This window comes from Trachurus japonicus, chromosome 11 (assembly GCF_045865225.1).
Source record: "Trachurus japonicus isolate A0001 chromosome 11, Traja_1.0".
NCBI lineage: Eukaryota > Metazoa > Chordata > Actinopteri > Carangiformes > Carangidae > Trachurus > Trachurus japonicus.
This window is the reverse complement of record NC_140917.1, coordinates 12,664,716-12,689,499: the sequence shown is the minus strand read 5'-3', so window position 1 is coordinate 12,689,499 and position 24,784 is coordinate 12,664,716. Positions and strand designations below refer to the sequence as shown.

The following is a 24,784-nucleotide window of genomic DNA, read 5'->3' as shown; positions in this document are numbered from 1 at the left end:
CATGATGGGTAGACTTACAGAGACTTGTCCAGACATGACACTGGGGCTCATGGGAGACGTGACAGAGATGGACGGACCGACTTTCTGAGAGTCGAAGGAACTTGAACCTGAAGATAAAACAAACAAAAGACGTCATATTTAGTTTAGGAACCGGAGAACGGGCGCCGGCTCTCACAGACTTGACTTTGTGTCTGTTTGTTTGTTGTTGTTTTGTTGTGTATTAAACTCACTGGAGTCCAGCTGGACGTGGGAGCTCTCAGTTGTTCTGATGGAACAAAAACCACAATGTGTTAACATGAGCGGAAACCTCCGGTTCTCTGCAGAACATCTCAACTGTCTTCAAATGTATTTTTTGCTGAAACATCATTAAAGTGATACGCCAACATTTTTTTTCCGTGTCTTGCCTCACTCCCAAGTCCATGACAAGCAGATAGACACCATCCTTTCGACTGTGCGTGCAGTAACAAGGGAGATAGAGGCGTATCGCCCGTAATTAGCTTAGCTCAAACGCTGGAAGTGTATCGGTAGCGTTAGCCTGCCTCCTACCTGAGCCGAAATCAGCAGTCAGAAGCTGATTTCATTTTAGCTCTAAACTCTGTAAATATATCACTTTATCAACATTTCAAACATTTTTAGGCGAGAAAGTAGCGGTTTAGATCAGCAGCATGTCGTTAATTTGTCTAAATACCAGCTGTTTACAATTTTGTTTGGACGAATTCGGCGCTACTCAAGCTAGCCGTTGTGACCAACGCACTTCCGGTTACTTTCACAAAATAAAACACCCGTTGCCCTTTACATACAGAAAACCATGACGATAGAATTTGTGCTTTTACTTTGAAATAGGAAGCTAACCTACCCTCGCTGTAGCTAGCTTGAACCAAAATAAACTGCCTTTGCTTGAACCCTCCGTTTTGACCGATCTCGTCCCCGTTACCGGCATTTGACCGCTCAAGATGCTTTACCGGAGAGTTTTGTCAGCTCTGAGACGAAGATCGGCCCACCGGTTTCCGTTTAGAGTTGCTGAAGAGTGTCTCTGATGACTTTAGGTGGAGGCAGGCTAACACTACCGATACACTTCCAGCATTTGAGCTAAGCTAATTACCGGCGATACGGCTCCATCTCCCTTGTTGCTGCACGCACAGTCGAAAGGATGGTGTCTATCTGCTTGTCATGGACTCGGGAGTGAGGCAAGACACGAAAAAAAAAAAAAGGTTGTCGTATCCCTTTAACATCTGTGATGTAACCCCAGCGTGACCTTTGACCCACCCGGTTGGCCGGGACACCACCAGCTCCACCTGTGGCTCTGGTTTGGACTCGAGGATGATGTTGTATACTTCGTTGAACGTGGCTCCTTGGAGAACCCGTCCGTTCCACTCCAGAACCTGATCCCCTGAGCCACCGAGAGGAGAGAGGAGAAGAAGGAGGAGGAGGTGGAGAGATTGTTGACGTCATAATCGGCTGTAATTAACATGTGATGCACTTGTTGGCACTTTTCTCTCTCGGGGCCTGTTCCACAAAGCCAGATCATCACCACGGCAACAGGGATAGATCCCCATGGTAACCTGTGCTGCAGGTTGAGTTCAGTGGATCTAAGTGGCCAGTTACTACATTATAAGAGTAACTCATTGCCAGGAGAAGTAACTATTGCATTACATATTGCATATGTCCAATTACTTGGACTCCACTCCTCAATGCAACTTTGTATGTAATGAAACTCAACATTAAATATGTTAAATGAATGAAATTGACACTTAATAGAATAAATCATTATTATTATTATTAACATTGTACGATTATCTACACTAAACTGCATTGTCGTGTAGGACAATGCAACAGACACCTATCAATTTCATTATTATAGATATGATACTTTCATAGGCCGTTGTTGTTGTTATGTTACGTGCGGTTTGTCTGGCCCCCTCTTCGCCCTCACCCTCCCTCACCAAAGAAAAAAAACTTAAGAGCTCCCATCACTAAGAGAGCGCCTGTTTGGGTGAAAGCCGCTCCAGTGAGTCAACAACTGTCCTAAACAACCAACAGCGTGTATCACTGCTTACTTAACTGTTAGTAAATCATAATTTTAAGCGTCTCGGGCATGTAATGTTCAGGTTCTTATATTTCACCTCCCTCCGACCCTCCCAGATCCCCAGTTCTTCTCACTATCTTCCTTTTCTCCCAGTGTATGGGACTACTTTATGCATGATTGATATGGATGAATATCAAAATATGAAGCCATAAGATTGAGGGGGTCGTTTTTTTTAAAGCCTGCTGATGTCATCAGCGTCTGTGTAAGAAACTGCCCATTCATTTGCATCGTAGTGGAGGAGACCAGAGGAGGAATGTGGAGTCAGAAATACATTTGTCAAACATTATTTGTTCCACCATTTCAATCATTTCTTTTTAGACGTGAATCTAAAATGTGAAGAATGTGAAGTCTGAAAATACATGTGTTCAATTTTGAATAGTTTAGGGTATTTTTATTGGGACATGTCCCCCCCGTCCCCCCGGGCCAACCGACTCCATGATACAGGAAAAGGAAACGGAGCTGGTGTCTAGTGTGTTTACCTGGCCTCAGGTGTCCCACGGTGTCGGCCAGACTTCCTCTCTTCACCTTGGTGATGAACGCACAGAGACGACCCGAATCCGTCATCTTACCCCCGACGACCTGAAAAACACTCTGCCCGTGAGCAAGGCATGAAACTGAACGCTGAGGTCAGAGGTGCATAAACAGGAGGGGGAAGAGTTCATCACCTTGAGTCCCAGCAGCGCTCCCGTATCCGCGGGAACCGTCCCATCCTTCATCCTCTTGTTCAGCAGAATTCGACCAATTAGGCGCTCTCCATCCTTGGATTGTTGCCATGTGACCGTTTGCTGAGGAGTCACAGCGGTAAACATGTGGTTAACAACAACAGCAATAAGATTTATTTAACTAATAATCAGTACATTTATATTTCTCAGGTTATTCAGATTCTTGTGTTGTTCCTCTCTCCTCTTTCCTTAAAGGGATAGTTCAACATTTTGGCAAATTGGCCCATTGCCTTAATCCCTATAGTCATAGCAGTAGGTTCGTTACCTTTAATTGTCGGTGCAAGCTATTTTTAGAATGGCGGAGCAGAGCCGTGAGCTGCTCAGAGCTACGCTACGGAGGCTAATGGGATTTCTTGGTTTCCCTCATCAAACTCATCAAACACACAATCCAACAACTCCAAAACGCTCTGGTGGACAAGTTGTGACCTGCACATTCACCACGCTATGAGATAATAACAGAACGTTACCAGACAGAGTTGTTTTAGAGGCAAATTCATGCAAAACCGCTGATGCGCATTCCTGTCGGTGGCAGTTTTTCAGCAAGCAGTCTCTGTATTTGCCTCTAAAACAACTCCGTCTCATAACGTTCCGCTCTCTCTGGTCTGTCCAAAATGAATTTCCCCCAAGGGAGACAATAAAGACTCATCTTAATCTTAATCTTTATTTTATCTCATAGCGTGGTGAATGTGCAGGTCACAACTTGTCCACCAGAGCGTTTTGGAGTTGTTGGATTGTGTATTTGATGAGTTTGATGAGGGAAACCAGGAAATCCCATGAGCCTCCGTAGCGTAGCTCTGAGCAGCTCGCGGCTGTGCTCCGCCATTGTAAAAATATCTTGCACCGACAATTAAAGGTAACGAACCTACTGCTAAAACTATAGGGATTATGTCAATGGGCCAATTTGCCAAAATGTTGAACTATCCCTTTAAGGACACTGTTGCTGCACCAAATAATGTTATAAAGTTCACACACTTAAAAACACACTGACATACTCGTCACCTCTGACACTGAAAGATTCATCTTATTCTGTTCAACCATGAATTTCAATTTCATTCCTCTAAAGTGGCACAGATCGGTCCTGTAACATGAACGTGTAAACAGGAAAAAAAAAAACACATGATATCTGATATTACCACATCAGATTCAGGCCACCATCATATGTGGAAATATATACAAAGATACAAATCGTTTTCCACCAATGCATCTGCAGGCTGAACAGACAGATCAGATCTTTCCTGGCAATGCGAGTCATCATCAGTAATGTGGCCAACCGCGTCTACGCATGTGTGTCGTTTCATGCATGCAAAGCAGGTGTAAATGCAGATATCAGACATGGGTCATTTCAACAGAACATGTAAACGGATGGACGAAAAAGGCCTGTAGTGTAAAGACAGCCTACGAGTCGTATCACCTGTGAGCCCGTGGTGCAGCTGTGGACAGTGTGTGTTGTCAAGAGTCTATAGACGAGAGTTTCACTTATAACCCAAAACACATTTCTGTCCATGACTGGTTTACTTCTAGAGGTGATAGAAGAGACTGACTTCCACTGTGGACCAGCAGTTCAGCTTTTAGACCTTATATAACCAACTACTCACTGTCCAACACACACAAACACACACGCACACACTTCTAAAGCTGAGAACGAGACGCTCAAACAGTATTATTTGTCAGGTCATGGTCAAAGACTCCGAGGAGCGCCCAAAAACATGACCTACAGTTTGAACTCAACCCAAAAACTCTGATAAATACTTAGACGCCATCATACTGCAGCAAACAATCCATTAACTCCCTCAGTGTGTGTGTGTGTGTGTGTGTGTGTGTGTCTTAGTCCTACCATAGACATGGGTCCAGGCTCGCCATGCCAGGAACCATGATCCCACCATTGGCTGTCCATGTCTCCTGGAAACGAGACGTCCAGAAGATCAAGTCAAGTCAAGTCAAGTCACAGTTTATTTATAAAGCACATTTAAAACAACCTCAGTCGACCAAAGTGCTGCACAGTTGTAAAAATACAATATAGTTAATCATAAACACTATAATAAATAAAAACAAAACAAGGAATAATAATCACTCAATTTAAAACAAATTTAGAATAAAATTGAGAATAAAAAAGAGAGTAAAAGAGAAAGAGAGAAAGCCAAGATTACTCGCTTAGCTGGGAGTGAACGCCAAAGAGAAAAGATACCTTTTCAGGAGCGTTTTAAAATGCCCAACAGACTGTGCAGCTCTAACATGGAGCGGTAAGCTCTGTCTCCATGAGTGCAGAGCTTGGACCAAGGTGCTGCCAGGAGCAGCTGGTTTGACGACCTAAGTGCCCTAGCAGTGGTGTGTGGCTGTACAAGCTCAGATAAATAAGGTGGTGCCAAACCACTTACACGGTTAAAACAATCAGAGGTCAGAGGGTGAACTGAGGTCATCAGAAACTTTTGCTTCCCACCAACTGTCTCAGCTTTTTGCAGGCAGCTACGGTCTGTTTTCACATTACATTTACAAGATACTGTATTTACATGGTGTAAGTTCACCGTTGTGGAGACGTCAAAGTGTGGAAAAACAAACTCATGACATCACAGCAAACGCTTCACCCGAGACCACCTGAGTCAGCTCGGTATCTGTAGGTGAGTGTCACCTGCAGCTCCAGCTTCACCAGCGTCTTCAGACTGTCCATTTTCACTTTCACTTTGACACCAAGCGCAATGGGTTTAACTGCGTCATCTGACTAAGCATTGATGACCACGTCTGAACATTGCATAACGGTGTGAAGCGCTGTCTATCTAACACTATGTACTTGGAGTAACACACTATGTAACATTTGTTGACACTGTGTAACACTGTGAAACACTGTAACACTGAGTTACAATGGGTAACACCATGTAAAACTGTGTAACTGTGTAGCACTAAGTGACATTTGGTGACACTGTAACGCTGTAACGCTGAGTAACAACCCGGTGTAACTCTATGCATCACTGTAACATGGAGTAACGCTGAGTAACGCTGCAGTTCTGTGTAAATGAGAAACACTGTGTAACATTAGTGTAGCACTGAGTAACACCGAGTAACACTAAGTAACCGTTGTAACATTGTGTACCACCATAGATCCGTCTAACGGTGAAATAGCGACTACCATGGCAGCCTGAGCTGTAGCAGAGATTCAAGGAGGATTCACAGAACAACAACGTACATCATCAGAGCAAACTGCTCCAAACAAATCATTTGACTCTCGCCATGTTGGCAACTTTCCGGACAGTAAAATCGCCACCTTGCAATTTTGCACTGTACAAACTGAATTAGTTAAACAACCTGGAGTGAAATCCCTTTAAAGCAGAAGTAAGTGATATATTTGTGTTAATATAAGTCTTAAATAGTTATATCTTCCGACAGCAATCACTTACATAGAGTGTTTGGTCTGAAACACGGGTCTGTCAGTCACTCTGCTCTGCTCTGAGCCGAGGAGAAAACTTTTATCGTATCCTACAGTTTTTATCCAATGAGGAGAGAGAATGGCATGCAGGGCTGTGTGTGCAGCCAAGGAACGCCGTGAATGTGGCGACGTAGGGACGAGGACTGTTATGGTGCGTTCAAGGAAACTCGTATTTTTCCGACCGTGAAGTGGTACCAGTTCGATCTGGTACGAGTTCACCGGTCGGAAGTTACGAGTGGCCGTTATAGTGACTTTCACCGGTAAAACAGGACGGAAAAACACGAGTGGGTTGCCTGAAACGCTACAAAGTCGTAAGTTGTGACTTGAAGCTGTAATTTACGATTTCAAAAGCCTGCCTGGAACGCAGCATTAGCGAAAACGACCGGACCACTTACTTCTGCTTTAACTTCACCTCCCACAACGCAACAATCAACGGGAGTGGAGGAGTTGGGTCCTAGACAGTAACGGGAGGAGGAGGAGGTTCTGGATGTTGGGGGTTCTGCAGTCCCAACATGTCGCCTGTAATCCGTCTTTACACTGAGATCCACTGAGTTAAAGCAGCTTTAGACACTCACACTCTTCAGTACTCACAGGTCTGACTGAACGCCATGAAGGAGGAGGCTTCAGCAGCAGAGGAGGAGGATGAGGACGAGGAGGAGATGAACCTGCAGCTCCTCCTCCTCACTGTATGTGCGGGTGCTGTTTGCCCTGAGCTCTGCCTGCAGGCTGCAGGGCAGTTCATACCTGTCCGTAATCAGATTAATTGAGTCAAAACACCATGGCTATCAATTGACTAAGACTTTGTTGATGTCAGCCCGGTGTTGGCCTCAGCTTCAGCTTGGCACGCAGTCAGTGCGGAGGTCTGAGAGAAGCCAGAAGCTGATGGAGCTCAGCAGGTTGGAGGCATCAACACTGCAGCCTCAGCCCTGCCCCCTGCCTCCCAGCTTTCGACCAGATCAAAGCGACTGAAATCTGGCAGGTCAAGCAGAAATCCAGCAGATCACCAAGAAGTCCAGTAGATCTCCAGAACGCTGACCAACCCTGTCCGTCAGGGGCGCAGACATAGCGTTGGCCGGCCGGTTGCCTCCTTCTATTCTGGTGTCGACAGTGAATCCTGAGGCCGGCCGGTTAATCCACACTCTCCTCTTTTAATCCAATTGAGCAACAGAAGTAGAGACAGTGATTCTGCAGCGCGGCATCACAAGAGCAGCCAGGTGAAGGCGTTCTCCTCTGATCTGAGTCCGGTATTGGTATTCTCACACAAGTTCTCCAGGATCCTCCATTGGTTTCTCGGGGGTTTGGACCAGTCGGTGTGTGATGGTCTGTCGGAGGTCTCCTGGTTCCTGCTCAGGACCAGGTGTGTTCAGATCAGCGGCAGCAGAGACTCTGAGCTGCTCTGTCACCTCAGGACCTGAGAGGAGGAGCCAGGAGCCAGCGAGCCAGTCAGAGCTCATAATCTCCGACCAGGTGACCTCTGGTCCAATGACGCGAGGGCAGATTAACACGTCAGCATGACGCCTGATTTCCTGAGAGATGACCTGCAGCAAGTGCAACGCGTCCGGTGGCTTTATCTGAAAACATGCTCAGCAACTTTACCTGCAACAAGTTCAACAACAGAATCGAGACCAGAACAGAACAGAACAGAACAATGCAAACCTCTTACTGAACAGCGACTGAACCATGTTCTACGATAACACCGAGTATTAAAAGAGTCATTCATAATTGGACAGAGGCCAGATCTTCCAAAACAAACAGGACGTGTGAGCTGAGACCAGCAGGACAAACAGAACAAGAGCAGAACCGTTAACACACTGTCAAAACAGCATCAGAGAGAACCGTTGTGGAACCAAACAGAACAGCAGAACCTGAAGGAACCAAAACAGAACCTTAAAGGGATAGTAGCATTTTTTTAAAGTGGGGTTGTATGATCTACAAATAGCCCCTAAGTACTTTAATTGCAGTAGAAGACTCTCTGCACTCCTCCTGTTAGCAACGCCAGCCCATAGCCCTGCCCAGAGATTTACAACATACAGTAAGTCCAATTAAAAACTGCGTTTTTCCTGCAGTTTGAGGGGCTGGAAAAAATTATATTATAGCGAACAATGGAACTGTGCTTTTTTTTTTTTCAGGTAAAACCCCTTTTAGGCCGCAAAAATAGGCCGTTTCTTTGGGTCTGTTCACAACACTGTATGTTGTAAATCTCTGAGCAGGGCTATGGGCTGGCGTTGCTAACGGGAGGAGTGCAGAGAGTCTTCTACTGCAATTAAAGTACTTAGGGGCTATTTGTAGATCATACAACCCCACTTTAAAAAAAATGCTACTATCCCTTTAAAAACCCAACAATACAGCCTAATGTGAACAGGTTCTTACACAAGCATCTCCTTTTACCCTCAGAAGTCGTACACGCCACTGTTAGGACCATGCAGAGCGCGGTGGAACCCAACAGAACAAACAGCGGAGCCGCCGAGCTGACGACGGGTGTGTTGTGATCTGTCAACGTGTCTGGTTTAAGTTCTGGTAGGAACCCCCTGGTGTCTGTCAGAGGAAGCGCAGGGTGAAGCTGCTCAGTCTGAATGTGGAGGTGAACATGGAGTTAAGCAGTAAGAAGATTATCGCACTGAGCTAATTACTGTCAGAGAGAGAGAACACAAACTCGGTGTCTCTCCCTCTCTTTGTTTCCACTCACCTGCCCTGACACTGGATAAAAACGTCATTAGCATGCGTCACCACCTGCACCACAACAATGGTAAAAAGGCAAGAATTGAGTCCTCAAAACAGTGAAAACTACACAAAGATGAGGAGCAGGCGAACATGAGCCTGAGAGCACGAGGTTGTAGCATAAATAAATGTTTAGCCATCATTCTGCTATTGGCTAAGCTGCCTTTACACATTAAAACTATTATCGAATGGCCTTCTATGATATACATAATCATTTTATCCTCTTTTTTCTTTTTGTTTTTTTCTTTTCATTTTTCAGGAACTGCCCTGATAACATTATACTTGGATTGTTTTTGCTTTGTTCTGTCTTTAAAGCACTTTGTAACATTGTTTTGATAAGTATACAATTATTATTATTATTAACATGAATCTACCTAGTATCATGTAGCAGGCACTTAGCATAATTATCTGGCCTAATTTATATACCCGCATGTATCATAAAGGCAGTGCTGGGCACGTTACTTTTAAAAAGTAATTAGTTATAGTTACTTGTTATTTTCCCCCAAAGTAACTGAGGAAAAGTAACAATTGCGTTACCTTTTTAAAAAATAAAATGTTTAAATATATCAAATGAACTACCCCTAACCCGTTTATCTGGAGTGAGTTGGTTAGTTCCAGATAAACGGCTCTTTTTCCGACCAGTTGATGGACTGAAAAAACGTATAGTATGTGTATATAACGTAGACTTAAATGGGTTTATTATTTTGTGACGGGATTTTTGGAGTCAAATAACGGTGCATTTTATTGTCAGTAACAGTAACAGCGTTATAACGGGGGAAGCAGTCACTTTTTTGATAACTCATTACTGAAAAAAGTAGCGCCGTTAGTAATAAGTAATTAGTGTGCAATTCAAGTCTTTGTTCAAGACCTACTTTTTCTCGCTGGCCTTCAGTGTGGGTTAATATGGGAAACTATGTTTACTATGTTTACTGTGGAACTGTCTATTTGTGCTTGCGTATGGATCCGAGTCTGAATGTGTTTGATATAATGTATCTGATATTACTTGTACAGCACTTTGGGCAACAATGGTTGTTTTTAAACGTGCTATATAAATAAAATTGAACTGAACTGAAATTAGCATGAGGGTAGCAGTTAGCACATTGTCACTCACTGTCGAGCTCGTCACAGCTGGTGTAATCAGGCGTGGTCGCGAGATCCTCCTCCGAGCTGCTGAAGCTGCCAATCACGTGCATCTTCCCCATCCTCCGCGCTCTCTGCGATGGGCTCTCATTGGCTGGTTTCCTCCTGTGGGCGGAGCTCGGGTCCAGGTGTTGCTGCGATAACGGACTGCGGCGGGGCGACGTGGGGCTCATGTGATTGGCCGCCCGATCCACAGAGAAGGACCTCTGACCTCCAGAACCGGCCAATCCCTGAGGCCGATTCTGACGGAGCGCTAAGAGGGAAAAGAAGAAAAAAGAAAAACAGAGGTCAGACTGACTGAGTGCTCTCGAGCAAAGGCACCAACAGGTTGATGGTTTTATTCCGACCTGAGTGTCTCGGGCTCAGGTTGTCGGGCTCGGCGGCTGCCAGGGAGACGTCGCTGTGGCGGCGCTGGTGGCGGAACCTGCCGACTTGAGCCAGCATCCTCATGGCCTCCTCGCTCGGCTGCGGCTTCACCGGGTAACGAGCCAAGTTTGGGTCGCTACGGTAACGGGCCTGAAACTCCTCCTCCTGCCGCCGCAGCAGCTCCCGCTGGTCCACGACCTGGTCCAGAGGGTGGTCCTGATCCAGGAGAGGAGACGAGGATCGACGTCACAAACACAATGAACGACTCATTACACTGTTATTATGAAAATAATAATGATAATTAGAAGAATAGTTCACCCAAAAAAAGTCCGTCCAATCGCAAGATTTGGACGGACCAGGAAGAGGATCTTCCGCTACAAACAAGCTTGAAATATAGACTTATTAAATTTTTTTCGGAACAATTTCGCATTTCGGGGCTTCAATACAAGACAGACATTACAGACGAGCACTATGGAGGTATTTGGATGTTTTTTGGTGTGTCTTTTTGTTACGAAGAAAAGTGGTATCCATTTGCAACCGTCATATGGACATTCAGTGCTGCACGGAGCCCCGCTGTAACTCCGAGAAGGCACGGAGGACTCTGAAACTTCTCCCAGCCCTTAGTCGACATGAGGGTGAGTAGATAATGAGTGAAATTTCAATTTTGAGTGAACTATCCCTTTAACATACATACATTTTAGTCCAGTTGTTAATTTGTAAAAAAAAACAACAACAATAAAGTTAAAGTTTTACATTTTGTTTTTCCATTTTTTAAATCTCACTTTAGTTTTATTTTGTTTTATTCTCAGTCTCTTTGTGTAGTTGTGTTGCTGGCTTCGTGCCTGTACTACGAGACTCACCTGTGAGTGCCAGCGTCCTCGCCCGTCTCTGATTGGTCGCCTTCGGCTCCGCAGCTCCTCCTCTCCGCCGTGGTAGCCGTGTGGCGAGCGAGCACGGCATTCGAGGCCGAGGTCAGAGGGCGAGCGAGGCATCCTGCCCCCCCCACCATCATAATACGACCCCGAGGGGCTCCGCCTCCTGTCAATCAAACAGAAGGAGAAAAAAAAGGCAATCAGCGAGGAGAGAAGGCCTCGGGGTGTTTTTAAATTGTACCCAGTTTTATACAGAAGATGAACATTATGAGGTTCGTTAAAGGAGAAGTTAAGAGTCCAGTTAAACAGAAACTCATCCCTCTGTGTTTCTTTTTGTTGTTGGTTTATTTATCAGTAGGGGTTCCCAAACTTTCCTATGGCAAGGCCCCCGAAAACATTAGCTTCTGGCCGGGGACCCCCGTAGCAAACCTACTGAGTTTTGGAAAAGTTAGGTTTTCGATATGTTATATTATCATAAATGAGATTTTATAATAATGCCCAAAATACAATAATTTTATTTCATTTTGTTATTTGCATTTGTTTTCATCTTCCCGCCAGTTTGTTGAAGACCCCCTAGAACCCCAGGCGACCCCCAATAAAATCAGTACATTTAAAGGGATAGTTCAACATTTTGGCAAATTGGCCCATTGCCATAATCCCTATAGTCATAGCAGTAGGTTTGTTACCATTAATTGTCAGTGCAAGCTATTTTTAGAACGGCGGAGCAGAGCGGCGAGCTGCTCAGAGCTACGCTACGGAGGCTAATGGGATTTCTTGGTTTCCCTCATCAAACTCATCAAATATACAATCCAACAACTCCAAAACGCTCTGGTGAACATAGTTGTGACCTGCACATATAGTGCTGAACTGAATATAGTATTGAACTATCCCTTTAAATATACATTTACAATCACAATATGAATAAGACAAGACAAGTCAACAAAAACAAAATCTTAACAATAGGTACGAATCATCGTCCTAAATCAAAGGACATTTATATAATAATATAAGACACTCCGATACACAGTAGTTTAAAATATATAATAAAGAGGCAAAACAAATCAAAGTGACAACGAGTTAAACCTACATCTCTACTCTTCTTGTTGTTCTACACTTGCACCATGAGGGGCTAATTTGGGCTAAAACCCACTATAAATCCTGAATCAGGTGCATTGGAAGCTACAACACAACCAGACCAAAAGCTCTGTCCTGATTGGTCCTCCAGTGATTGACACGTGAACCTGATCGTAGCCTCAATCAGAATGAATCACATGAATAAAATTTTTAAAACAACCTCAGGCCCAGTCATTAATAATCAATATAAACATGAGGAAACAGGTGAGAAACAGGTGAGAAACAGGTGAGAAACAAGATTCTTACAGTTTGTCCTTCAGCTGTCGGAGGTTTGAAGCTTCATATTGACTCACAACACGACACATCCAACCGCCACATGAACACACACACACACACACACACACACTCAGCAGGTTTATATCTCATATCTGGATCATAACTGAAGCTCGGCCCACTTTGTGACAGGCTCCTCCTCCTCCTCCTCCTCCTCCTCCTCCCACCTCCTCTCTGTCTAGCTCCACCCACACTGGAAATGACATCACAGTGCGTGTGTGTGTGTGTGTATGTGTGTGTGTGTGTTTGTGTGCGCCGTTAGCCTCCGTTAGCGTGGTGCTGTAGTTAGCAGCAGTAAGCCTCTGTGAACTGCAGGATTATTCATCTGTTAATCTGATTACAATTGTGTGAGTCTGTGTGTGTGTGTGTGTGTGTGTGTGTGTGTGTGTGTGTGTGTGTGTGTGTGTGTGTGTGTGTGTGTGTGTGTGTGTATATGTGTATGTGTGTGTGGTAGGGGGTCACACACTCTAATTAACAACAAACTAAACTAATTAACAGCCTGTCTGACTTTAAAGATCCAGTCTGAGGTTTAACTCTTTGCCTCAGATTAAATGTCTCCGTGTTTCATTAAGAGGCAAATTGCTCCTGTTTTAGAACCAGGAGAACCGGTCTATTCCTGTGAGAGGTCAAAGGTCAAACTGATGAAGACCGCAGAGCTCCTCAGTCTCTCCTACACTTTGACGGTCTCATCGCAGCTCTCTCTGTTTCTTTAAAATAAGACATTAAAGCAGAAGTAAGCGATCCGGTCGTTTTGGCTAATGCTGCGTTCCAGGCAGGCTTTTGAAACCGTAAATTACAGCTTCAAGTCACGACTTACGACTTTGTAGCGTTCCAGGCAACCCACTCGTGTTTTTCCGACCTGTTTTACCTGTGAAAGTCACTATAACGGCCACTCGTAACTTCTGACCCGTGAACTCGTACCAGATCGAACTGGTACGACTTCACAGGTCGGAAAAACACGAGTTATGAGTTGCCTTGAACGCACCATAACTTCTTGTCAGCCGATGGAGTTAGCAGCCCCCGCCCTCGTCATGGATCTATTGGTCCTCATCCCTACGTCACCACATTCAGGCGCATCCCTTGGCTGCACACACAGCCCTTCATGCCGTTCTCTCTCCTCATTGGATAAAAATTGTAGGATACGAGAAAAGTTTTCTCCTCGGCTCAGAGCAGAGCAGAGTGACTGACAGACCCGTGTTTCGGTCCAAACACTCTATGTAAGTGATTGCTGTCGGAAGATTAAGACTTATATTAACACAAAAATATCGCTTACTTCTGCTTTAATGTCCATAATCAACCATATTTACGTGTTTTAATCATGTTCTTGTTTGTCTTGAACTCTTGAACGCCCCCTGTTTTCTCTGTAGAGGAGGAACAGATTTAGCAACGTGTTAATACTATATATAGTCCTGTTGATTACTGTCATCGTTGTTTCCTGTGTTCAGTGAGTGATGGCAGTCAGGACTCTAAACACACAGTCACTTAACACAATAATATCCTCAACATCTCTACCTTGTGATGTGCAATTTCGTATTGTTTTCTTTTAATTTATTCCTACATATATATATGTACAAGGATATATTCTAGCGTAAATTCAACCCATGGCCTAACGCATTGTGAGACAGAGAGAGGTCGATTTTGCCGACCGCAAACTTCTCTAGTTGTAACAATTTCAGCAAAGACGTAGAGGAAAGAAGTAGCAAAATACTGCTGTCTTTGTAGCCAGGAGGGTGAGTTGTATTTCCGTCTCTTTTCAATAGAAACCAGGCAAAACTGGCAGATGTTTGATGCCTCGTATTATGTGCTGGGACCCTGTTTGTACTGTTGACGAAGTATGGTGCTGTTCTGAGCGTTATTTGTGGATATGAGCGGCTTTTTTGATCGCGGTCGCCTCTTGGCTCAATAGACAGCAGTATTTTGCTATCGTGTGGTCGGTACAGCTAGACCTTGGGTTAAACTTACGCTGGAATATCCCTTTAACATAATTTAACAGGAATTTCATGTTTATTGTGTTTGTGTGTATTCTGCTGTTTTCCTTTTAATCTATTTAATTCATTTTGAGTGTTGTCCATGTGACTGTACAATGACAATAAAGCTCTTGAACTTGAACTAGAGTTTCTTTCCCAGACACAAAACCCTCAGTCTAAGCTACATCTGTGTGTGTGGTTTTCTCTATGAGGTTCTCTGTTGTTCTGGGGTTGTGTGTGTGTCTGTGTGTGTGTGTGTGTGTGTATTGGCTTCATGTTCTCTCAAATATTTGTCTTTAAAAGTCAAACTGTATGAACCCGTCCTTATCAAATCTGCTGCAAACACACACAGTGATCAGTGATGATTGATAACTCACCGCTCAGTGGCCCCGTTGCTAATGGGGCCCGCCGCGGGCCCCGGCGACCCCTGCATCGGTGGGTGTGGGACCCCATGAGAGGCGTGGTCGACGGACAGCGTGTTGGGATAAAACTCCCCCGAACGAGTGAGAATCTCCTGCTTCCTCCTGCACACGTTACAAACCCACATCACCTGAAACACGGCACACACACACACACACAGACACACACGGACCCAGATTATCGAACAGCTTCAAGCCAGGACCAGCAGGCTCATAACAGACTCATTTTTCCATCAGGCAATCAGACTGTTAAATGCCTCTTGAACGCTGCTACTTCTGCACTTTAGACACACATATTTATTATCGGTAGTGATTTTTAATTTTATGGTGTTTTATCGCTTGCAATTATGTTTTATTGTTCCTAACTGTGCTTATTATCATTGTATTGGTGCTGCTGAGGCCGAGGGAGCGAGACCTAAGAATTTGGCTCTTTTTTTGTATGCAAGTACGACAAAGATGCAATAAAGTGATTCTGCTTCTTCTGATTCAACTCTTCAGCTGTTGCAGGATCTGAATAATTAATGACAACAATAAACAATTTATCTTAATAATGATGCCATCAATGTATTTTGACGGTGTTTAAAGGAGATCATTCATTTCATTCATGTTACAAATACCGTATTTCCTCTAATAGTAGCCGGTATCTATTTAATAGCCGGGTCTGTTATAATGGCCGGGGGCGTGGTTTACACGAACAAATAAAGGCCGGCCCCAAATACAGGCCGGGTCAATGGGAAAAAAACAAACAAACAGAAAAAACCTGAATTTCAGTCACTGTGGATGCACTGGTCTCAGGCGGCCAAACACGGATGCAGTAACCCACAAGTGCCAGCAGATGGCAGTAGCTAGATCTGAAGTGCCACATGAACCCACGCTTCAAGGAAACAGTCACTGACAACTCGACCGAAGAGAGCTTTAGCAGCATGGCGTGTCACTACCCGATTTGCGACGCTACCCGATCTGTGACAAAACTGGTCACTTGTGCTCCAGCGTTTATTAGCCTAATCCTGTCCAGCTGATCGCTGCTGTTGCGGTACCTGCTACAGTAATGTGTAAAAAAATATAATTAATTGTAGGCAGAATGAAAACTGAGCACGGTAACTGTCAAATTTGAGCACCAGCATGAAACAGAGGAAGAAATAATAGCCTCTCTCAAATATAAGCCGGTCTCCAATACAGGCCGGTTCCCCTGGGCAGCTAAAGTAAATAAAGGCCTCGGCCTCTATTAGAGGAAATACGGTAGACAAACAAACAAAAAGAACAATGCGGTTCAGGCCCAGTGAATGGAAACAGCAGCACCTAAAACTGGTTCCTTAACCCGCGAGTCTCGGCCATCTTTTAGGTCTGGTTCATTCTCACTTGGGGTCAACTATCAACTCAAATCAAGCATCAGTTTTACAAACCAGTTCTGGACAAACCGTCACTAAAAGCTCTAAATCCAGGTGAGATTTCCTGGCGTGGAGCGTCCTACAGGTTTGAACACTCACCTTATTGGCTCTCAGAGGGACACGCCCCCCACAGCGGGCACAGAAGCGACTCTGGCAGTAGCAACAGGCTCGTCCGCAGCCGTCAGCGAATTTTGTCTTGCGACAGATGCCGCAGGTCGGAGACTCCGCCCTCGCCGTCTGAGCTGCCTGGGGTTCTTCGCCGAGCTTCTTCACCTGGTCCTTGTACATCTCAAACTGCTGATGTAACTTCCTGTGTGGGGAACAGGGGAGGGGGCAGAGGTTAAAGAGGTCGCTGGTGCCAGAGGATTGTCAGTCACATTCAGTACATACAGGAAACCTTCCTCTGCTGAACAAACGGACAGATCATCAGTCATGACTCTGCAGATTAAAGGAGACACATTCTGCCCCTTTTCCACAAATTAAAATACTTCCCAGGTGTCTTTAAGACCCGTCTGTGACACGCTTTGGTCAAAATACCCCAAGGATCAAACATCACAGCTCTTTTCATCCACTCAAAACAGCCCTGATCAGAACGGCTGGTTTCATTGCCTGTCCCTTTAAATGTAAATGAACCACTGCTCGCCCCGCCCCTTTTACTGGTACCAGGTAGGGGTGGTATTATGCAAATACGAAAACTAATGACATCATTGTCAGACAACTGAGGGAACAGCTTGCAAAACCACACGGATTTTAACCCTGGGAGCCTGCACATTACAGATTTTTTTGTCAATTCTCACATTTTGGGGGCCGGAAGGCAAGTTAAACAGCCAGATATATGTGAAAGAGCCTTCAAACTGTGATATTTCCATAATATGTCCCCTTTAAAGTGGCCAATTGGGAGTCAGTTTTCCCAAAACTTCCTGCAAACTTCACTTGAATCCCCCTGTAGACCCGTAACAGGATCTGAGCTGGCAGGATGTGTTTGTGTGACTGATTGATGACTGACTGATTGTCTTATTGACTGACTGTCTGTCTGTCTAAGTAACTGTCTCATAGACTGTCTAATTGACCGACTGCACCAGTGTCTCTCTGGTACAGAAGCAGACTGGTGTCCTGTTGCAGGAGGAGTGGGGGGGGGTGGGGGGGGGGGGCGGGTTCTGATCCTCCACAGACCACCTCAGGTTTGAGTGAATATGAAACGGACCAGAACCACAAGCCACAGCATCAGTCAGATCCTTGTTTTCATCCTGAACCACACCTGATCTGTCTCTGGTTTTTACTCACGTCTGCGACCCGTCGTCAGTCGGACTTTTAACCTGCAGAACTTCAGACACGTTGGTGGCAACGTCATTGACCAACTGACTGAACCCCGAGAACAGATTCCACCTGTCCAGGTAACACAGAGAATCAGCTGACAGGAAGGAGAGCGTCTGGACGGGGGAGGGGGGGGGAGGCGGGCGGAGGGGGGCGGGGCAATTTGGAAAACAGGAAGTTATTTGATAAGGTTTTGGGGAAAAGGGGCGTGGCCAGGACAGGTGCACTCAGGGAGACGTAGCTACTTCAGACTAAGGTACTTACGAGGCTGGTTTCACTTCCTCCTGATCCCTGCAGACACACGTGGTGATGATGATGATGACGATGACGATGACGATGATAATGAAATAAAAATAAAAATGACATCAGAACAGAAACAAACATGAAAACGAAACAACAAATAATAGAAAACATGACGAGACGTACAGAAACTGAGCCGCTCACATTTGTCAAACGCCTCCGTCTCTGTGTGTGTGGGTGTCTTTTATGGCTTTTCATACACGGAAACACCAAAAGCCTCTCAATATATATATATATATATATATATGTAGTTCTCGAAATATCAGACTAATTCAGTGCAGCAGCTCTTATTTTGAAAATCGCACGTAATGAGAAAAATAAAAGCAAAATCACAATCAGACAGGAAACACTTCAAAATAAAAAATCACAAACATAACATAATGATCAACCTCCATACTGAACACGGCACCAGGTTGAAACTGTCCGTCATGACGCACCCCTGGCCACACCCCCGGCCAGTGATGTGACGTCACAGCGAGGTGTTTTTGTTGGAGTGCACAGGGGTTGCTGCTGGCTCATATCCCGAGGCTGATGGGTAATGAGGAACGAGAGACTTCCTGTCAGCGAATTCTCAGCATGTTTCACCTCCCCCCCCAAAAAAAAACAAAAAAAAAACTCTTTCTTGTCAAAACTTGGTGCCAACATTACCCACAATGCAGCTGGACCTCTGCTAGTTGGAGCTTGGGGCCTGGTTAGATCACACCTGCAGAATATTTAACCTTCACACCCGTCGTATTCAGACCTCACACACACACACTGACTCAAGTGACATCACCTATGTGAGCCGACGCAGCAGACGCCTTAAACTTGGGACAACCTTAACAGTCCTCAACATCTGGACACACCTGGAGGTGACAGTCAGTTTAGCTCTAGTCTTAGACCAAAGTCTGAACTCAGTCTGTATGAAAGACAGTTCCAGTCAGAAGTTTGGGACAAGCTTAGTCATTACACTTCCATGTTTCTCACATTCTCTGTTGTAAACTGTTTTCTTGTCTGTAACAACATCTATTGCACGTCTGTCCGTCCTGGGTGAGGGATCCCTCCTCTGTTGCTCACCCTGAGGTTTCTCCGATTTTTCCCGGTTAAAAGGGTTTCCATGGAGTTTTTCCTCAGTCAATGTGAGGGTCTAAGGGCAGAGGATGTTGTTGTGATGCCATGTAAAGCCCTTTGAGACAAAATGTTTGTAAAAATGGGCTATACAAATGAAATTGCCCTGTCTTGCCTTGCTACACTGCCATATGAGCGGCGCGCTCAGTGGTCAAACCCTACAGTGGTCCTGGACCCATCTTTGAGGACCTTCATTTTGATGTCAGCTAAACATCTGACAGCTTTTGTGACTGTGTTTTGGACAATCGTAGGACAACAGTGGAGACAAAGTCTGTCCACAGACTGACAGAAACATCCTCTAGTCCTCTAAAACCTGCTGGTATAAAGATCAGTCCCAGGAGACAGTTTACTGCACAATGCAGCCAGCTACCTTTAAATACATGAAGCTGATGATGTACGACTTGGGTGGGGATTTAAATGCAGTATTTCTAAACTGTGGTCTTGGTACTTTCACCTCAGAAAAGGATCCGAGTGCTTCCACCACCACCACTACTTGGGTGACACCTAGAGCAGCGGTTTAATCTCGCTGGGTGTTTGTCAGCTGATGTCTGACAGTGACTGCAGCTCTGACCTGCAGTCAGCAGAATATTTGCTCCCGAACAGTAAATATGTCACACTGATCACTTAACCATCCTTACTGATTATTGATTATCATGCAATCATGTCTGGCTGGAGGGCACTTCGATGATCAGTCAGTGATTCGGCCTACTGGTTATTGAGACTCCCCTCCCCAGTGCCCCCTTACTTGAGCATGCTCTGCTCCTTCTCCTCTTCCTTCTTCTGTCTCTCCATCACCGACAGGATGATGCTCCGTTCCTCCTCTGTCAGGTGGCTCAGGTCCGGCAGCTCCGGCTCCGGCCCCGACCCGGCCCCGGTGGGCGGTGCAGGTCCAGCCGGGCCAGACATCCCGCCTGTGGGCCGCTACAGGAGGAGGACGCAGTCAGTCAGTCCCCGCCATGTGACCGACGGTGTAACACCAATAAAAATAAATGATGGTGATGGTGATGAAAGACACAGAAACGCGGGGTGTTCATATTATTTTGTCCACCTATAAATGATTTCAGCGGGTCCGTGTGGAGCTCTGTGGCCGCGGTGCAGCCTCGAATAGCGGACACAACCCCGGTCATTCCGCCTGCACCCTCACCCTCCATCAGATCATCCACACATCCACCTGTTTATCCATCCATTCATCCGTCCATCCCGCCATTCATCCATCCAACCATCCATCCATCCATCGCTCACCAACAGACGCAGCGGCGTCGTCTCGCCTGTTTACTCCGCAGTCATGTCGCCTCCTCCGGGGTTCAACGGCGGCGGCTCCGGACGGCTCTCCGTCCCCGCGGCGGCCCTCATCCTCCGCTGCTTCCCCGCGCTCCGGCCTGCTGGTGTCGCGGAGTCCCGCCGCAGTTCCTCGATCCCTCACGGTGATAATGGAGGCGGCAGCAGCAGCAGCAGCGGAGGAGGAGGAGGAGGAGGAGGAGGAGGAGACGGAGAGAAAATAAATAAATCCTCCATAGGCTGAGGAGGAGGGGACGGGGGCAGGGCCACGGCGTGACGGCGTTACGCACAACAAAGATCAGCTGGTGGCGACGGGGTGGGGCGGAGGGGGAGGAGGGAGGGGGGTGGCAGGTAAGTCTGCTGGCGAGCTAAACATAGGCCTGCCGCTAAAGATAGACACTAACAGTCAGATTAACAGATACATAACCCATCATCAGCCAATCAATACATTGATCACCACCGGTAGCCAATAGGCTACCCTCAGTGGTGGACAGTAACGGAGTAGGTACATTTAGCTACTCCTACTGTAGGCCTACATATCCAGAGGATTTGTACTTTACTTGAGTATTAGATTCCTTTGGTAGGGTGGATTCGCCTAATGTGGGACACTTAAGCTTAAATGGGTGTAGGTCTTCCTATAGCAAAAGAAAGTTAATGTAAATGTGGTCTCACACAAGCTGTGATATTGCATGATCAAAATCACATGACATCTCAAATGTCCAATCATAGATTTGGGAGGGACAGCCTTCAAACCGGAGGCAACCTGTGTGCAGACCACCAAAATGCTAGTTACTTAGGGTTTGGACAAAAATAATGTTAAGGCCATAATTTATTAAAAAAAACAAAATTATTGCAATTTTTTGTCAAAATGTGTTTATAATATGCTGATGCATTAAAATATATCTTAATATGGTGTAACCATTCTCAATATTTAGAATTTTGATCAACATTTCTACTGTCCCACTTTAGGAAACATGCTTTCCTAAAGCGGGACAGGTGGTTTTTCCTAATGTGGGACAGTGCTTTTCCAGGTAAAACTAATAGGTTGAACAATAACAATGATTGTTTACATGGTTTTATTGTTATAATGTATTGTTTTGAATATTTTACAATGAAAGAAAATTATATTTATTAACTGGAAGTGGTCATAATACTGTTAAAGGGGTAAATGGCTCTGATTTTTTTTTCTTTCTTGTTTCTAAATCTTGTCTTTTTTGATAATGTTCATGAAAAATGTTGTGTTTAGAAGTAATCAAAGGATAGCACATTACTGATTAATTAAATGGAATGTATTTCAGATCACAGTGGCAAAAAAGAGTAAGGCAATGAGACAAAATCAGGGAAAGAAAACATGGGAAAAGAAAGGAAAATAATCAAGCAAGTGAACTCAACCAGTGGAAAAAAGACAGGATGAGGGGAGACATTACTGAATATAGGGAGATCACTATAGCCAAGAAATAACGATTGATTGCGTAGAAATATCCCAGAAATACTTGATTGTAATTGACAACTGCAAGGACTTGATGGAGAAAAAACACACCAGCAAAAGTAAACCGAAAATTACATTAGGGCATTTCTTGGGAAATATGTTTGTGTTTCTGTTATATAACCTTTTTCCTCTGGAGGAGGGTCTGGCGAGCGAGACAATCGGTATGTCATTGGTGGCAGCAAGTTCTTGGAGTTTTCTGTGGTTCCTCTTCATGTCCTCCATGAGGCTCGGTATACCTTCCCTGTACAGCAGCTCATTCCCACTGATCTGAACCAGTTTTGTGTTCATCTCCTCCATCATCTTCATCACAGGCTCCAGCAGGATCAGGCGTCGGGTCTGCAGCTCCGCCACACTCCCCACCCCACTCAGCAGCCCCAGCTGAGTGACCGTTTGTCTAATTTTATCCTGAATATCAGCAACAACCCTACGCTTCTCAGACATGTCACGAAGTTTGGCTTCTGTCTCACGAATCTTATTGTCAGCTGCTGAGATGTCACAATGAGCTTCATGAATCAAGGAATTGTAGCGCTGCACTTCGTTAGAATATGAGTTCACGTGAGATTTACAGTTTTCTACTTCCTGACGAGCTGAGTCCACAGCATCAGAGTACTGGTTCATGTCCACTTGACCAACACCAGTCATGACTCCCCTGAAATTAAAGTAGATTAATTATGAAAAAAATAGATGTAGATAATGAATATTGGGGAAAAAACACTAACTTTTTTCATTTTAGACAGATTCATACCATCATGACTTTATTATGTTTAATATAACCAGTATACTAATAATGTGCTTTATAAACTTACCAGCAATCCAACCCACAATTGGAATAAAAGTAATACCAATCCCAACATCTCGCACTGTCTGTGCATTATCCCTCTTTGCTCTCATGTCACTCAGGGTTTTTTTTGCTGACTGCAGGTTTCTCTTCTCTGTCTCTAGAGCTTCTTTGTAACTGCTTAGAGTGGACTGGAGTGACGACAGCTCTGTATTCAAGTTCTTTAACTCCTCACTTTTCTGTTTTTTCTGCTGTGCTAACTGACTCTGCTCTGCAGTGAGAGTCTCAGTTTCCCTATCCACCTGCTGAAGCTCTGTTTTGGCCAAGCGCTCTGACTCTTCCATCTGCTGCTTGATGTTCTCAATCTGTCGCCTGATATCATCAAAGGTCTGGCATCCAGGAAGGACCATGTCTGCTTTAATACTGAGGAGGATCTCTGAGACAGTGTTAAAGGAACGGAGTCCACTTTTCAGTGGCACAATCAGAGCCCGGGAAAGACGCCTCAACTCCACATGCTGCCCTGCAGACCTGTGATGTAGAGGAAAAGGTGAAAGTTTAGTACTTAACAGAAAAAGCTGAGGAGAGTCCACTGTTAAATTATAGTGTGATGCTTAATTCACCAAATAAATAAGTCAAAAAAACAAACAAACAAAAAAACATTGTTAAAAAACATCAAACAATATAAAACCTTAGGACACAATATGGTAACAGTTGTGTGATGTCAGAGTTTTCTGTCCTGTAGCACTTGGTGAACTCTGAATCTACGGCCTGATGGAAGGACTTCAAACTTGGAGTGAAGACGGTGGATTTTGCAGTCCAGTTTGGATCTAGTCTTTCAGAGAACCTGCTGATTAAACCTGTCTCTCAGGGGGTCAGTGGGACACATGTCACCTTTGCAGCCACATATGCTAAGTTGACGAACATGTTGTACCCAACAAGGAAACTCAAGGTGTTTTGTCACCTTCTGTAATCTTTACCTCATTGAACTTTACTCATGCTTTTTATGACATGTCTAGATTTAACCTATCACTTGGACTGATCCTCAGATCATAGACACTAATGAGGGAGAAAAAGCAGTTTATTTGCTTCCAAATGTTTCCTCTATGATGTGTAAAGTGTCTGAAAGTCGGCCTGAGGTTTAATATGTGTCATTAAAAGGAATGAGAAATGATCATGATGAAATGAAAGTGTAAAACCAAAGACATAATTACAAATACAAATACAAATACATATTTTCAATGTTTTCAATTATAATTACAAAAATCTGTGTGAATAGTTATTGCTTGACATGCCGAGACCTCTGCAGTTACTAAAGTTATATTTGATATTCAGCTCCTGTACCCTGTTTTCTTTTTCTTGGGGCTTCCTAGGGCCGCTTCCCCGCAACAACAACAACAACAACAACAACAACAACAACAACAAAACAATATGTCTTGGATGCTAATTGACTGTAATATAAAATAACTTTAAAGAACTGTACTACACTGACCTCATGCTCACAATAACATGAACTGCAGACGTCTTGGATAGTTTGCACAATTACCTTTTATGGAGCCTCAACTGTCCTGGCAGTGCTGATACTGTACAAGCTTACACAGTGTAAGCTTGTACAGTATTACTATAGGCTATCTGTAGATGCCATGTAGTGTTTGGTGTGTGTGTGGGCGTGTCACATCCGGGGAGGAGTCAGGTGGGATGGTGCGTCACCAAGCATAGTAAAATCAGCTGTTCTTCACCTGTGAATGAAGGAACTGAGAGGGTGAGGGGGGAAGGTCCTACTTTTTGCTAAAAGTATATATGTAATTTTGAATAATGTGCAAGTATTTCAGAAAATCATGAGCAAAACTTTTGATATGTTGGTGTATTATTCTGCTTTTAGACACGATGTATGGAGTTTTGTTTGTTGCAGTTTGTAAACAAAACATTCAAACTGGGCCCCTCCTCTCAGGCTCAACTGTGTAGCCTCCTGCCACTAACAGCAGCAGTTGTCAGTGGGTCCATGCCTATGTTCCCAC

At 44.7% G+C, this 24,784-nt stretch overlaps 2 protein-coding genes across 24 annotated transcripts in view; both read right to left on the bottom strand.

Annotated features, from left to right (window-relative positions):
• LOC146978354 (regulating synaptic membrane exocytosis protein 2-like) overlaps positions 1-20,775 on the bottom strand; it is a 41,011-nt gene extending 20,236 nt beyond the window's left edge. For 6 of the 23 annotated variants that reach the window (XM_085790992.1, XM_085790988.1, XM_085790994.1 and 3 more), the window contains exons 1-15: positions 20,467-20,753; positions 19,970-20,145; positions 18,082-18,108; positions 17,788-17,889; positions 16,603-16,813; positions 15,074-15,246; positions 11,311-11,488; positions 10,432-10,666; positions 10,056-10,337; positions 4,643-4,707; positions 2,752-2,871; positions 2,566-2,665; positions 1,267-1,390; positions 231-265; positions 19-107 (exon numbers count right to left, since the gene is read on the bottom strand). In XM_085790992.1, coding sequence (XP_085647118.1) covers positions 19-107; positions 231-265; positions 1,267-1,390; positions 2,566-2,665; positions 2,752-2,871; positions 4,643-4,707; positions 10,056-10,337; positions 10,432-10,666; positions 11,311-11,488; positions 15,074-15,246; positions 16,603-16,813; positions 17,788-17,889; positions 18,082-18,108; positions 19,970-20,130 — 1,902 coding nt within the window. In that variant the 5' untranslated portion in view covers positions 20,131-20,145; positions 20,467-20,753. Of the gene's footprint in view, positions 1-18; positions 108-230; positions 266-1,266; positions 1,391-2,565; positions 2,666-2,751; positions 2,872-4,642; positions 4,708-10,055; positions 10,338-10,431; positions 10,667-11,310; positions 11,489-12,702; positions 12,842-15,073; positions 15,247-16,602; positions 16,814-17,787; positions 17,890-18,081; positions 18,109-19,969; positions 20,146-20,466 lie in introns of those variants that run through there. The other 17 variants (XM_085790995.1, XM_085791000.1, XM_085790996.1 and 14 more) reach the window with 9 other exon arrangements.
• A 25-nt stretch (positions 20,776-20,800) lies between these two features.
• On the bottom strand, positions 20,801-24,263 carry LOC146978353 (uncharacterized). Its single transcript, XM_085790599.1, has 4 exons — positions 24,259-24,263; positions 22,794-23,330; positions 22,113-22,640; positions 20,801-20,888 (listed from the first exon to the last, which is right to left on the bottom strand). The coding sequence occupies exons 1-4, from the start codon at positions 24,261-24,263 to the stop codon at positions 20,801-20,803; spliced, it is 1,158 nt and encodes a 385-aa protein (XP_085646725.1).
• Positions 24,264-24,784: the final 521 nt, after the last annotated feature.